This window comes from Ictidomys tridecemlineatus, chromosome 5 (assembly GCF_052094955.1).
Source record: "Ictidomys tridecemlineatus isolate mIctTri1 chromosome 5, mIctTri1.hap1, whole genome shotgun sequence".
Classification (NCBI taxonomy): domain Eukaryota; kingdom Metazoa; phylum Chordata; class Mammalia; order Rodentia; family Sciuridae; genus Ictidomys; species Ictidomys tridecemlineatus.
In genome coordinates this window covers 97153904-97169195 of record NC_135481.1, presented here as the reverse complement: position 1 = coordinate 97169195, position 15292 = coordinate 97153904, and the positions used below count along the sequence as shown (strand labels likewise).

Genomic DNA, 15292 nt, shown 5'->3' with positions numbered 1-15292 from the left:
CAGTGGGGCCACTGCCTGGTGTCCTGTGTCATCATGGGGAGACATGGAAGGACTTTTTAGAAAGAAGGGCTGGTTACTTCTTTGCTCTGGGGACTCAGTGGGTACTGGGCTCCCCTAGCCATCCCCATCTCCTGTCCTGCTCTGCCTGCTTCTCTCTTGTTTCCAGCAAGCAACATGGGGGGACCGGTGCCACTGTTCTCTTGTAGATTTCTGCCAGATACCCTGCCTGAATGGAGGGCGCTGCATTGGCCGGGATGAATGCTGGTGCCCTGCCAACTCCACCGGGAAGTTCTGCCACCTGCCTGCCCCACAGCTGGAGAAGGAGACTTTGGAGAGGGGCTCCCGCCACAGGGCCCTGTTGGAAGGCCCCTTGAAGCAGTCCACCTTCACCCTGCCCCTCTCCAACCAGATGGGTGAGTGCAGCGCAGCGGGCAGCAAGCCTGGGAGGAGCCCCAGGTCGGGGCAGGCCACCTCGCTGTGCTGGCTGGAGACAGGGAAGCACCTCCAGGCCTTCCTTCCCTGTCAGTCCCCCCTCTTTCTCCCCCACCGCAGGGCTCTGCTCCCTTCCCTACTCCTCTTTCCCTTCCATCTGAATTCCTCCCTGTGCTTTGGCATTTACCCTGTGCAGGGGAAGGCAAAGCAGTGTGAAGTCAGGGTCTGCCCTCAGGAATCCATGGAAATCTTAGGTTGGATGGGAAGGATGGATGGGAAGCAGAATTTCAATATGCAACTTTTCATTTTCCCTGTCTTTCATTAGCACCCTGCCCCCCAAAAAAAATCTTAAAAAAAAAAAAAATCAGCCAGGTACAATGGCACATGCCTGTAATCCCAGTGATTTGGGAAGCTGAGGCAGGAGGATCCAAAGTTCAAAGTCAGCCTCAGCAAATTAGTGAGGCCCTAAGCAACTCAGGGAGACCCTTTCTCTAAATAAAATTCAAAAAGAGCTGGGGATGTGGCTCAGTGGTTAAGTGCCCCTGGGTTCATTCCCTAGTACCAAAAAAAAAAAAAAAAAAATCCCCCCAAATAAAAACAAAACAGAACAGAGTTCTAGAGTCAGAGATGGAGCGGCCCTTGAGCCCAGAGTGCTCTGGAGAGGCTGTGTGGAGGGAACGGCAATCAGTTAGCCCTCCACCGACAGGCAGCATCTGGTTCAGCAGGGGGGAGGGATTGGTGTTAGCAAGGCATGGAGGTGGGACCAGGTAGCGGCCTTGGCTAGAGGTCAGGGCTGCAGTGTTGGGGATGTGGGGTCAGGAAGGAAAACTTCGTGAAGGTCCTTCTGCCAAGGAGTTGCCATTCCATCCTGTCTTCAAGGGCGGGGGGCCAGCGGAGGTGGTTGCTCTGGGGTTCTTAATTGCAAGCAAAGAAATGGAAAGGGAGTTTTGGGGAAGCACACGCCAGTGACCCACCTGGCTCAGGGCTGCGGGCACTCTTAAGTGGGTGGGGCAGTGCAGGCAGGACCCTGCTTCTCAACTCTGATCCCCACTCTGTGCCCAGCTTCTGTGAACCCCTCATTGGTGAAGGTGCACATCCAGCACCCGCCTGAGGCCTCCGTGCAGATCCACCAGGTGGCGCGGGTGAGGGGTGAGGCAGACGTGACACTGGAAGAGAACAGCGTGGAGGCTAGAGGTCAACCCCAGCTCCCCTCCGGCCCAGGCCACAGCCACTGGGACAGCAACAGCATCCCTGCTCGGTCTGGAGAGCCCCCTCGGGCGCCCCCCGCAGTGCTGCCTAGGCATCGGGGACTGCTGGGCCGGTGCTACCTGAGCTCTGTGAACGGACAGGTAAGGACGCAGCTGCTGCCTCATCCCTGTCTTCCAGGACAGCAGTGGCCCTCCACCCTGCCCTCCTCCCTCTTCTTTCTCCTCCTTGTTTTGTGGAATGTGTCCTTAGAGTCTCCCATTTCCCAGATGGGAAACCCAGGGTACAAAATTATCTGACTCTGTAGAAACTGGCCTCCTTCTTGGTCTCCACTTGGTACCTGTCAGTCCCCAGACATGCAGAAGAGGACCTAGGAGACCCCTGCAGAGGAGCTGTCACCAGCATCCTCAGACAAACTAGAGTTTGGTGCCAGAACATCCTGGGATCTCTGAGAGCTGAGCCTAGGACCCTGCAGCTCATGGGCAATAGGGCTGTTAGGGTCTGGCAGGGAGTTTGCCCTCTTGGTCTTCATGGGTCACAGAAGTATGGAAGTAGTGAATGCAGGTTACACACCAAAACCCTGGTGGTGCCAAGATGAGAGGCACTCCATTTCCCCTGGAAGAGACGCTAGGAGGTTAGACCTGAGGTGGTTTTTCTTGAGGTTGCAGCTGTTTCTGAGGATACAGGAGCTGAGCAGGTGGAGAGCTAAGGATAAGGACCTGAGCCTCAGATCCTTCCTGGCCCCCCAGCCTGTGGTGTTCCTGAGCCTGGCCCTGCTCACAGGGTGGGTGGCCCCAGAGTTCCATGGAGGTGCTTGGAGGAAAGCCCATTCTTTGGGACTCTCAGTCTATGCAGACCTGCCCGGGCAGGATCTTATGTCTACAGTGTGCCCCCCACCGATACCCCGTTAGTGGCTAGCAGGGTGGACTGGGGCTTCCTTTCTCCTGGGCCCCCTGGCTATGCTCCTCCCTCTCCCCTCCCCCACAGTGGGGCGTCCTCTGGAGGTGAGCGTTCTGCATCCTGGGCTTTCCTGGTACAGCTGTGTGCATAGCCAGGGACGGAAGTGGAGGCCCACAGGTTATCCATGGCCTCTTTTCCAGTGTGCCAATCCTCTGCTCGAGCTGACTGCCCAGGAGGACTGCTGTGGCAGCGTGGGAGCCTTCTGGGGGGTCTCCTCCTGTGTTCCGTGCCCACCCAGACCAGGTGAGTGTTGCTGCCAAGGTCAGGGGGTGTGGGAAATCTCTCCCAGGGCCTGGCCTCTCCTGCAGGACATGCCCTTGACCACCTCTGGCCCCAGGCAGTGAACAGGCTGGTAAACCTGCAGGCTTTCCAGATCGCCTTGAGGGAGCTTCTGGCCAGTGCTCAAGAATCCAGATAGCTCGGCCAGCCCAGCCCCTCTGCCCAGGAAACCTGGCCCATTGCTCTCTGCCTGTGAGGGGCTCCTCCTTCTTGCCTGGTGCTGGGCCCCCTCCACCTACTCCTTCCATATGCCCTTGCCCAAGCACCAGGGGCCCAGAGTTTTGATTTACTGACCCAATGTTTTCCTCGTTTTCTCCTTGGAAGGACCAGAGGCCGCTTCCTCACTCATCTCTGTTTCCATTTCCCATTCTCTGAACAAGGGTTGATTGTCCCAGAATGTCCTTAGCCATTTTTTTTTTTGTTGTTGTTGTTGTTCTGGGGATTGAACCCAGGGGCACTTTATCACTGAGCTACATCCCTTTTTTATTTTGAGACAGGGTCATGCTAAGTTGCTTAGGGCCTTACAAAGTTGCTGAGGCTGGCCTCAAACTTGTGATCCTTCTGCCTCATCCTCTGGAGTCACTGGGATGACAGGCGTGTACTGCCATGCCTGGCTGCTGCCCTCTTCTAAATGGTAAAAAAGCCCAACATACATTTACTCAGCAAATACCCCAGGGTACCCCATGTGCCAGGCACTGAGACTCAGGAGTGAGCAAGACGCCCGTCGGTACTTGCTCTTGTGGGTGTTGGTACGACATCTGGGAGAGGTGACAGGTACCTGTGGCTGGGCTGGCTGCTGCCTGCTTGGGCTGGCTGCCCCTCGGGGCCTCATTCCTTGGCCTGGGCCTGGTGTGTATTGCTTTGGCCTGTCAGCAGTCAGCTCCGTGAGTGTGTTTTGAGGGGGGCCTGGAGTGAAGCCCAAAGGTGGGAGAGGCAGGGCTGTTCCCAGCATGAGACTCAGCAGTGGAGCAGTGGATACATTTTCCAAACTAAAAACAAGCGCAGACGGCTTCTCAGTGTGATAGAAATTTTAGGGAGGCCGCAAAGGTTAACATTCAGATCTCAGCGCCCCCCCTGACTGCCCCGGCTCTGCCCACCAGCCTCTCCCTGCTCCATCTGCTCATCTGCTAGTGCCAGGCTTGGGGTCTGCTGTGGAGGCTTAACAGAAAGGAAGCATGTGCTCGGCACTCGGGTGAGCACTCGGCATTCGGTTGGGCACATGGCAGCTACTCCACTCGGCCCTGCGTGTCTGCAGGTTCTGCATCTGCAAGTTCAACCAACCACAGGTTGAAACTATTTGGAAAAAAAACCCCAAAGGGTTGGGGTGTACCTCAGTGGTACAGGGCTTGCCTAGCAGGCATGAGGCCCTGGGTTTGAGCCCCAGCACCCCCAAAAAGTTAAAATAAAAATTCCAGAAAGTTCCAAAAAGTTAGAAATTGAAGTTAGAACTTGAAGTTGCCCTGCACTGAGAACTGTGCTGAATCCACAAGATTGAAGGAAGTGTGGTCCTGTGCTCCTACAGCCTCCTGCTTGTCACAGACCCTCGGTGTGTCCCCTGTGCTTGTTTGAGCATGTTCACCGCACCCCCTTGTGGGTGCATGAGGCCTACGATGGCTGCTTCTGTACTGAGCAGGCAGACTTCTCTCTTGTCATGATTCCCTAAACAATGCCATAGAACATCTGTATGCGTCGTGTTGACATTGTGGAAGGTGTCGTAAGTAACCCTGCCATGAGTTATAGCATAAGGGAGGGCGCGTGAAGGTTGCGTGCAGACGCTACCCCATTTCATGCAAGGGACTTGAGCTCACAAGGATTTTGACATTGATGGGACCCTGAAACCAATCTACTATGGATACCAAGGGGTGACTGCAATGATGACCATCTTCATCATTATTAGAAGGTCTCCTCAAGAAAGGGGAAAGGGACCAGTCCACCCGCCTTGGGAAGAGATGCATGAATGGCTCAGCACCTCCCCTGCGGGCCAGAGATATTTTTTGCACTTTTCTTCTTTCTTCATTTTCTTTCCTCCTTTCTGTCAGACCAATTCTTGAGACTTCTATTTCCCGCATTCTGTTTAGTCAACAAATATTTGCATCAACCAGGACCCTTTTGAAGTACCCCTAGTGGGCAGGCTCTCAGTAGACGTGGTGAGGTAAAACCAGCACCTCTAGCTTCAAGCTTACAGTCTAGTGGAGGCCATGGTCAGTTGTGTGTGTGGGGGGTGCATCAAGGAAAGAGGCTCCTGTAGTGACTGGACAAGTGCCAGGTTCTATGAAGACATAGACAGTGGAGCCAGGCCATCCTAGGTGCCCTTTCCATGTGTTCAGAACCAAATTCATAAATATACAAATCTAGGATGCCGGTGTCTCCCTTAAATGTGGTGCTTTTGTGCAGTGCACAACCTGCATGTCTATACACTGTGGGGAAGGGGACCCTACCTCAAACTGGTAACTCTTAGAGGAAGTGATATCCAAGATGAGATCTGAAGAGTGGTTTGGGAGTAGGACAGTCAAAGAGGCCGGGAAGAATTTAACAACCCACAAAAACTGCATAGAGGTGAGACCAGGAAAGTGAGCAGTAGTCCCTTGTGGGCCCTGAGAATCCCTGGCTCTCCTGAAAGAAGCAGGCAGATCTGAAGCCATGTGTGTGGGCGGGTTCTGTTCCCTAGAGCTGGCTCAGGCAGACAGGGACCATTCGTTCTCCTAGGGGCATCCAGTACCTGTTGCTGCTGACCAAGGTGCTGACCTACCCAGGAACCACCTGATCCAGCAGGGCTGTCCCAGGAGGGCGCAGTAAGGTTTCATCCAAGTGCCAATTCCACAGTAGCGTTATAAGTTTTTCTTGTTGGGCTGGGGTTGTAGCTCAGTGCTTGCCTAGCACTGCCCCCCACCCCCCAAAAAAGGAAAAAACAAAACCACCTCTTGAGGCCTGGACACACCATGGTGGTGCCCAGGAAGGGAAGAGTGGGCTTAGCTGCCAACAGCTGTGGGTGGAAAAGGAAAGGAGTGGTGCACTGTGGCCGAGAAGTGGGGTTCTGGAAGGGGCCTCCCTAGAATCCTGCTTCACTGCTGGGTTCCACCTCTAGCCTTCTTCACAGCTAAGGACTGTGCCCCTCTCAGAACCTTCCTTTGGGCACATCTTCAAGCCTGTGGTATCTCAGGTTTGGCCCTCAAGCATGATCCTGAGCCCTCGAGATGCAGCCCTCTGGGTGGGGGACAGCACTGAGGGTCCTGCAGGGCCCTGTGGGGTCAGTTTCTCCTCTTCAACTCCACGGGCCCACTTGACAGTGATGTTAGTGACCAGAGACATGTCAGGGGATAGTAGTGGGAATGACAATGGAAGCCACTCTCGATCCTTCAATTAAATGTCGCATCCAGTGCTTACAGGATTTAAACAGGAGCACGAGGCATGGCCGGTCAGAGTGTGCGAGCCCCTGGGGGATGCAGGCTGGGAAGCTCCTGGCCAAGGACAGCTGCTGTAAGTGGAAAATCCTGTGCTTGATCCCCTTGGGCAGGGCTGCTGGGCAGTGACCACATTCCTAGACCTCAGAATCCGTTCAGAGCGCGGGGGAGCCTTCACTTGGGAGGATAAAGAACAGGAGAGAAGACCAAAATGTGCACTTCAGGGACTTCCTGCCCACCCACCTGCCCCATTCCTGGTCCCAGTGGTGTGCCAGCCTCGTGAGCTCAGCCCCCCTGCCTGTCCAGAGATCCTGATCCCAGCAGAGCTGGCCAGTTCTGTCCAGTAGTGGCGGACACAGGAGCAGAGCTCTGTGGGTCAGGTGCCCACATGCACGTGTGGGTGCAGAACACCAATGGCACCCAAGGCTCACTCCCCTCCCCCACTGCGTTCAGCACGGCTCAGCAAGCTGGGCACCAGGGTAGAGACCCCAGAATGTCAAGCATTCTGGAACACATGAAAGTGCGGCTGGGCAAGGCACAGAGAAGGGGTAAGACAGTGGGGAACCTAATTTCATGTTCGAGCCTCAGGCTGGGGGTGAGGGGACATTGCTGTAAGCAGATGGGACAAGCAAGCTGCCATGCAGGCTTCAGGGACTGAAAGGATGAGCTGCTAGAATGGTTTTGGGGGATGCTTGGCTAGAGAGGCAGGACTTCTGGGTTCTAGAACATTCTTGGCCTCGGTGGCTTTGCCTCTGTTTCTCCTCTTGATAAATAGGATTATGCCTCCTTATGGAAGGCCACTGCAGAACACTGTTTCCGACAGGGGAAGAACTGCCTCGAGCATCCGTTGCATGGCACAGACAAATCCCTTTTCTTCCAGAAGAATTCCACAGAGCCTCTTTCCTTGGGGAGATGGCTCCAGGAGTCGGTCTAGGCTGCCTGTAGCAGCATGTCCCCTGCTGACCTTACAGGACTTAGCCTGAGCCATGTCTTCCTGCCTCCTTGGGAATTAACAAAGGTCCCAGCTCAGAGCCTCTGCAGTGCCCCTGCCAGAGTCTGGGGAGCACACAGCTCTGAAAAGCTACTTTGATTGAGGTCACATTTTTAAGTTTCCATATAAGACAGACATCTGGGTTGACTGGAAAGTTGGCTGCTGCCCCATCAAGCTTGGCACCATCTGTGTCAACCCCAAGGCCCCTTTGCTGGAACAGGCGGGGCTGGCACACGGCTGGAGGCCCGCAGTGGTGGTTCCAGCTGTTTGCCACGAGATCATCTTCCATCTGCCTGGCCTGGGACAAGTTCACCTCAGAGCCCAGGCCCCTCCCTGCATCTCCAGGGACAGCTGACTCTCTCCCTCTGTCCCTTCAAGGAATTTGTCATCCTTCCCTCCTAAAAACAAGAAAGGCTTCCAGTTGCTGAACTCCACTATGCTGGCTCCTCACCTGTATGGTCACACTTAATTTGCATGGCCACCTGCAAGCTGAGGATCTTGAACCTGTTGAATGATGAAGAAAGAGCCCCTCAGAGAAAGCTGAGGAACTTGCTCAATGTTACACAGCTAGGACAGGCGAGTCCAGAGCTCAAACCATGATGCATCTGATTCTCAAAGACCCAGAGCTTACCCATCATCCCAGAAAGACCGGCACCTGCCTGAAGGAGACAACACTTGAGATACTAGACTGGAATTTCCCAGACAAGAGGATACACACCAGGATTGTGCATGAGTTAGTTGTGCACAAAGGACAGTGTCTGTCAAGAAGATTGGTTGAATAGACAGGCAGTTTAGCAACACAGCCAGGCCCATGAGTTACCAGCAACAATGTGTAGAGAATTGGCCTAGGCAGGTGGTAGACTTGCTCCATGTGGTTCTAAGAGGAAAAGCCAAAGTGTGGATGTTTCTGGTGAGCAGAACTCAAGTTGAAGCTGAGCACAAGGGACAACTTGTTAAAAACCCCAGGTGCCCAGCAAGGCCTCAAGCATGCGAGGCAAGTGCTCTTCCACTGAGTTACGTCCTCAGAGTCGGAAATTGACTTTTGAAGGGACAGGTGTTTATTTAGACATGTTTGGGGATTTCTTTGAAACCTTCAGCAGAAAGAATGCTTTGATTTGCTTTGGTCCTGACCCTGGGGCATGAGGAGTGTCACAGATGGAGCTCTGGGATGCCATTCCCTGGGGAGGCTGGGGACGTGGGCTGGTGGGGAGATTTGAGGCAGGGAGCCTTGGGGCAAGTCACAGCAGCAACATCACTATTGGCCTGTATCCTCTGGAGAACGGGTAAGTGCCAGGCACCACACTAAGTGCTTTCTCATTTTATCCTATGATAACTGTGTTCCCAGGCATTGGTTGCTCCTATGCCCATTTTACAGATGTGGAAGTTGGTCCTGAAACCACAGTCCCCCTGACTCCAGACCCCTGCTTCCAGCAGCTCTTGCAATGCGCCTGCCTGAGCTCCTCCTTGTGCGCTGCCTCAGACATTGCTAGACAGAAGACCCTGGCTTGGGCAACAGCCCCTGGGTGGGGCTCCATTCTCTGGGACTCTGGGTGAGGCACCCAGTCCCCGGCCCTAGAGAAATGGGATTTTTGGAATTCCAGTTGTTGGGCTGAGAAAGTAACAGCTGGTGATGTTCTGAGAGCTTCTCCCAGGGGACTAGAAACCTCCTGGGAGTTGTGGCCCAGGCTGAGCTAGTTCCCTCCCTGCTAGCAGGGGTGCATATCCAGGAGGCGTATCTGTCCTGCAGGGCTCCAGGGAAGGCTGGGGTCCTAGGGCTGGAGGGCTCTTGTCTGAGCTGGAGGTCTGCCCCAACCCCCTCCTCCTCACTGTTTGTGGCGACATTGGCTTTAGTGCCACTCTGAGGCAACAGTCAGAGGCCATCTGTGGGAGAAATGTCCATCATCACCAAGGGGAGCTGCTGGCATCTCACCAAGGAGGAAAATCTGAACAGTGGACATTATGTTCATTACTAAAATTTGATGACCGTCGAGCTCAGAGTTTCACATGCTTATTTATTGTCCACAATAGCACCATGAGGAAGGACTTGTCATCCCATTTTATTAATAAGAAAACCCAGGACCAGAGAGGTTGAGTAACTCACCCAAATTCATCCAGCTGGTGCAGGGCAGCAGGCCAAGGTGCTGTCCTGGAGAGATGCTAGAAGGATGGGAGAGGAGAGGATGAGAGGGAAAGGCAGGGCAGGAGAGGGGAAGGGAGGGGAGGAGAAGGGAGGGGAGGGAAGGGCACTAGTCCTTGGGAAGCAGCCTCTGGGCCATGCCAGGCATCCTGCTAAGTTCAGTCTGATGTTCATTGTTTCTGCAAAGTTAATCCTCATGACAACACTACAAACAGTTTCTGTCCCCACGTCTAGAGATGAAAAACTCCAGACTGAAGGAGGGTAAATGTGCCCAGGTCACAGAGTGAGACAGAATCGAGTGAGTAATTAGATGTGGGTCCAGCAGCCCCAGCACCCACTGGGGGAGTAGAAGTTTCTCCCCAGTGGACATGTCTGAGGTTGCAAATCAAGTGGGCCAAGGCTCCTGCCCGTTCCTGTGCCCCTGCAGCCCCAAGCTCAGCCTCATCAGCCATGTGCATGTTTTCCCTGGGGAGAGAGGGTGTGTGGCAGGGACCCTCCATCCCTCCCTGCTGTGGGCACCTGTCACTGCAGACAGAGATCTTCAGGCTTGTAAACAGCACTGTGGCCAGACACATGTCTTCACGTCTCCTCCCAGTTCTGCACGGGGAGTCAGGGCCAAACCCTTCCCCAGCGATGCGTTTGCCTTCTGTGGGATCCTCACAGCTCGGGGAGGATAAGCGGGACAGGGCAGGACATAGTCAGGGGACCCTCTGCTCCTTTCCACAGTCTGTGGACAACAGGAGTGTGGACAGGGCGAAGGTTAAGAGGCGGAAGAGCAGAAGTCAAGGCCTGGAGACCACGTGGCCCTGTTTCTTATCAGGAATGTTGCCCACGCTGCCCTACGTGGCTCTCAGGCATTTTGTGGTGTTTAGACTCCTTGGAGTTCAAGCTGATCCCAACGGGTCCCTTGGGAGCCGCTTTGGTTTTGTGGGGTCTCAGCGTGCCAACTTGCAAGGACGCCGAAGCCCCCAAGTGTCTCCTTGAAGCATCCGTGGGAATTACAGCTCAGCCACTCTCTCAGGATCTCAGATTCTCTCTCCTCTGGCCCTTTCTTAGGGCCATGAGGATTGGGACGGGCCCTCACTGTTTCCTTTGTCAATTCTGCTTGGCACTCTGGTTAGACACATTGTGGGGCACTTGTCAAATATCTAATTAGTTCTTCTGACCTCCTCCTGAGTATCTCTACGTGTTGCTTTCCATTCCTTCTCATTAAAAATAAAAATAGTGGGGGATCTCCAGGAAGATATAGGCTTCCTGCTGGGCAGTTGCCTCCCTTGGCCTTAGGGTTCTCTGCCTAGACAACTCCTAAGGCTTGCTGTGAATCCATTCATTAGTTTATCTGGAGGCAGCAGAAAGAATGGTTCAGAATTTCTCCTCTGAAGCCAGACTGCCTGTGCCCCTCATGCCAGCTCCACCCTTAGGCACATTTCCTAACTTCTCTGTGCCTTGGTTTGCTCATCTGTAAAATGGGAATAAGTACACATCTCTCAGGGTTGTCACAAGTATTAAATAAGTTAATACATGTAGAGTCCTTCCAATAGGGCCTGCCCTGAGTAAATGAGGTTCTGGTGTTTGCTATTATTATTCGCTTCCATTTGAAGGGCGTGACCCTCCTGCTCCAGGTGCTGGCATGGCATGAGGAGCAGAGCAATGATCTGACAAGGTCTCTGTCCTCACAGAGCTTACTCTTGGTGAGGAGATGGACGAGCAAACAGGCAGACACAGGTTGGGAGCTGGGACCGGGGAATGCTGATGTGTGTGGGTGTGTGCCTGCCCGCGCCATCACTGTGTATTGCTTGAAGTTGCTGCTGACTGAGTTCCTGCTCCAGGCTGCATGGCCATTTCTGCTTTCTTTCTCCCAAGGAGGGATACGCTGAGTTTTCTGGTTTAGAGGTTGACTTGGTCTCACAGATGCTGGGCACCACTAGCTCCTCATGGGAGGGGTGAGGAAGGAAGCTGAGAGCCCTGGAGGTGCGGGGAGGGGTTATTTGGTGATGCAAAAACTGGAGCATCATCAGAGACACTGGCTCGGCACTTGGTCCTCTCTAGAAGCCTGCCTTCATGAAGCATTGACCAACCTTTCTCTCCATCCCAGTGAGCGCAGAGTCCTCTTACCAAGGCAGGACGTGAAGTCACTATAGAAAGAGCATGTTCCAGGGCTGGGGATGTGGCTCAAAGGTGGAGTGCTAGTCTTGCATGCTTGAGGCCCTGGGTTCAATCCTCAGCACCATGTAAAATAAATAAATAAATAAAAACAGAGATATTGTGTCCATCTACAACTAAAAAAAAGAAGAGGAAGAAGAAATCTCCCACATTTGGAAAAAAAAAAAAAAAAGGAAAGAGCGCCTTGCAGACTGGCAGATGCAGCGAGTCATACAGTCCTGAGTTCTCAGGTTTTCTGCAGGTGCCACAAGCTGATTCCCCTCCAGCTCCCCTCTATCCTAGCTCTCTGCCACTCCCTTCCAAGATCATTGATGTTAGGTGCAAAGACCTTCCACCTAATATCTCCCTCTTGACATGTGGAGAGGCCGTGCTGTCATGGCCTGCTGGCTCATCCACATCTCCCCAGCCTCTGTCTGTCTGTCTGTCTCTATCATGCAGAGGGGCAGTGGAGTACCATAGAAAGAGCATGCGTGGCCTTTGTGACTGGAGGCCTGGACTCAACCCTGACTCCGCTCCAGCTAACTTCCTCACCTGGGCAAGTTATTTAACCTCTCTGAATGTGGTTTTCCTAATCTGTCAAATGGGGATCAGGAACCCTGCCTTACAGAGTTGGAAACAGGACAGCATGCTCCATGTTTGTGGGTACTGTTCCTCAGCCTGCTGGCGCTGCCCTGCATTCTCCCCCACCTCTGCTCTTCATGGTGTTCAGAGGCTGCATCTAACCACAGGCTGCCTTCTGAGTCTTTCCAAACAACATTCTCTCTTCCCTCCTCTCTGTCCTCAGTTCATACCACCGGGCTCCATGCCAGGGACACCCATGTTTCCCAGCCTCACTCCCATCATTCTGTCTCAGTCTCAGCATTTTCAGAATCCACAAAAGTGATCTCCACAAAAGTGGGCCAGAGCCCAGTCCCCACAGCAGACAGTGCAAGACAGGCCAGGACATGAAAAAAATATTAGCCCTTCAATTCACATTTTTAAAAATTAAATATTAAGCTTTACTAGTGTATGTCCTCACTGGCCCGTCTGCATGTCAGACAGTCACATATCTTGTTTGGTATGTGATGTGTCCTCAGGGAAGGGGTGTTCCAGGAGGCCATGGCACTTCCTTATGTTTGTCTTTGTCACATAACAACATAGCATGGTTCCCAGAGCTCGGCTGACTTGACTGGACTTTTATGTTGCCTGGTGTTAACAAAAGCAACCCTCACAGAGTGGAGAAGTGACTCCAAAAACTTCCTGCAAAGAAACCATGGATTCAAAATAATACTCCTAACATAATTGAAAGCAATCATAAGAAATTTATTGCTGACACCCCTCACTATGATGCCATCTAACGTTCCATCAGCCGTATCCCAAGGGAAAAATAATGATGACTTACTAGATGTGACCCAAAAGGTGCCCTGAGAGCCAAATGATCAAGACTCTATGAAATGTAGGTGTGTAGCTGCTATCATCAATAACAGACCTTTCCTTTCATGCGTAATGTATCTGGAGAGAGCAGCTATGATGAAATAAAAACTATTGCTATAGAAAATATTTAACAAACATGGAGACACTCAAACATAGCTGTACAATTGGATGAAAGTATAAATCTTTCTTTCTTTTTGGTTCCCAGCATTGAACCCAGGGGCATTTAATCACTGAACCACATCCCCAACCATTTTACTTTTTTATTTTGAGACAGGGTCTCACTAAGTTGCTTAGGGCCTTGCTAAATTGCTGAGGTTGGTCTTGAACTTGCGATCCTCCCACCTCAGCCTCCCAGGTTGCTGGGATTATAGGTGCTACTGTCTGAATAAATATTTCTAGCATGTCTTATGGTATTGGCAAGAATCTATTTCAACAATAGAACATATGAAGAACTAATTTTTTGTAAGTCACCAAAGAAAGGAAAATACAGAGAACATGTATTCTTAATAATAAATGACACTTTGGATAAAAATAAACTTTATCAAACAGTTCATGGAACTGGTGGTATTCGATGGAATGAAAAGATCTGGGGAGCTGGGCATGGCTGGGCACGGCAGACCCTGTACACATACCATATGCTTGTCTCCCAAGCTACTTGGGAGACTGAGGAGGAAGGATCACTTGAGCCCAAGGAGTTCAAGGGCAGCCTAGACAATGCAGCAAGGTTCTCATGTCAAAAGAAAAAAAGAAAAAAAGGAAGGAATTGGGGTAAGGTGACAGGGAAGGAGAGAGACACTTTTGTCAGAAGAGAGTCAAAGCCTACAGGAAATCATGTGTAGCTAACTTGGCAAAGCCAGGGGTATCTTTTTATGGAATTCTACATGGAATAGGGCCCATGAAAGTCACTTGTGCCCCTTGAGGACCACTTCCTATGTTTTGGCACAAGAATTATGAAACTTAAAGATGAGTTCTGCCTGGTTTTGTTTTGTTTTGTTTTTTCAGTGTTGGGCATGGAACCCAGGACCCATACATGCTAGGCAAGAGCTCTGCCACTGAGCTAAATCCCCCACTCCCTTTTTAGTTTTTTAAATAATTTTTATTTGTTTTAATTAGCTATATATGACAGTAGAATGCACTTTAATACATCATATATAATGGATGCAGAATCTCACCGGTCATACAGTTATAAATGTACATAGGGTAATAATGTGTGTTTTATTCTACTATTTTTCGTACCCACATACCCCTTCTCTCCCTTTACTCCCCTCCACCTAATTTAAAATAACTCCATTCTTCCCTAGCCCCCTCCACGCCCATTGTGAATTAGTATCCTCATATCAGAGAAAACATTTGGTTTTTGGATTTTGGGGATTGGCTTGTTTTGTTTAGCATGATATTCTCCAGCTCTATCTATTTACCAGCAAATGCCATAATTTCATTTAAGACTGGATAATATATATTTTATGTACATATACCACATCTTTTTATTCCATTTGTCTGTTGAAGGTCATCTAGGTTGGTTCCATAATTTAGCTATTGTGACTTGAGCTCATATAAACATTGATGTGGCTGCATCACTATAGTATGCTGATTTTAAGTCCTTTGGGTATGTACTGAGGAGTGGGATAACTGAGTCAAATGGTGGTTCCATTCCAAGTTTTCTGAGAAATCTCCATACTGCTTTCCATAACGGTTGCACCAATTTGAATCCCCACCAGCAAAGTATAAGTGTACCTTTTTCCCACATCCTCACATTTATTGTTGTTTGTGTTCTTGATAATTGCCATATTCTTGGTTTGGGGAGGTCTCTCTGAAGTAGTATTGATGCTGAAATCATAAGGATGAATATGAATAAAAAGTGGAGGGAGGGAAAAGGGGAGAAAGGGAGAAAGACATATTCACAAGAACCCTATGGTAACTACCATCATCCTCACTTTATAGATGAGGAAATATGCTTAGCGAAATCGCTGGGGTGAGATAAAATCTTAGAGTAGTTTTGATTTGCATTTCTCTTATTGCTAAAGGTGTTGAACATTTGCTTACATATTTGTTGATTGATTGTATTTCTTCTTCTATGAAATGTCTATTCACTTACTTAGCCCATTTATTGATTGGGTTATTTGTTTTATTGGTGTTGAGTTTTTTGAGTTCTTTATATATCCTGGAGATTAATGCTCTATCTGAGGTGTGTGTGGTAAAGATTTTCTCCCATTCTGTAGGTTCTCTCTTCCTGTTATTGGCTGTTTTCTTTGCTGAGAAGCTTTTTAGTTTGAATTCATCCCACTTATTGATTCTTAATTTTACTTCTTG

The 15292-nt window shown here is 50.9% G+C and overlaps 1 protein-coding gene across 3 annotated transcripts in view; it reads left to right on the top strand.

The window, feature by feature from the left end:
* Ltbp2 (latent transforming growth factor beta binding protein 2) overlaps nt 1-15292 on the top strand; it is a 108060-nt gene that overhangs the window by 50481 nt on the left and 42287 nt on the right. For all 3 annotated transcript variants that reach the window (XM_021723775.3, XM_040274547.2, XM_021723774.3), the window contains exons 6-8: nt 207-413; nt 1495-1781; nt 2739-2841. In XM_021723775.3, coding sequence (XP_021579450.2) covers nt 207-413; nt 1495-1781; nt 2739-2841 — 597 coding nt within the window. The remainder of the gene's footprint in view (nt 1-206; nt 414-1494; nt 1782-2738; nt 2842-15292) is intronic.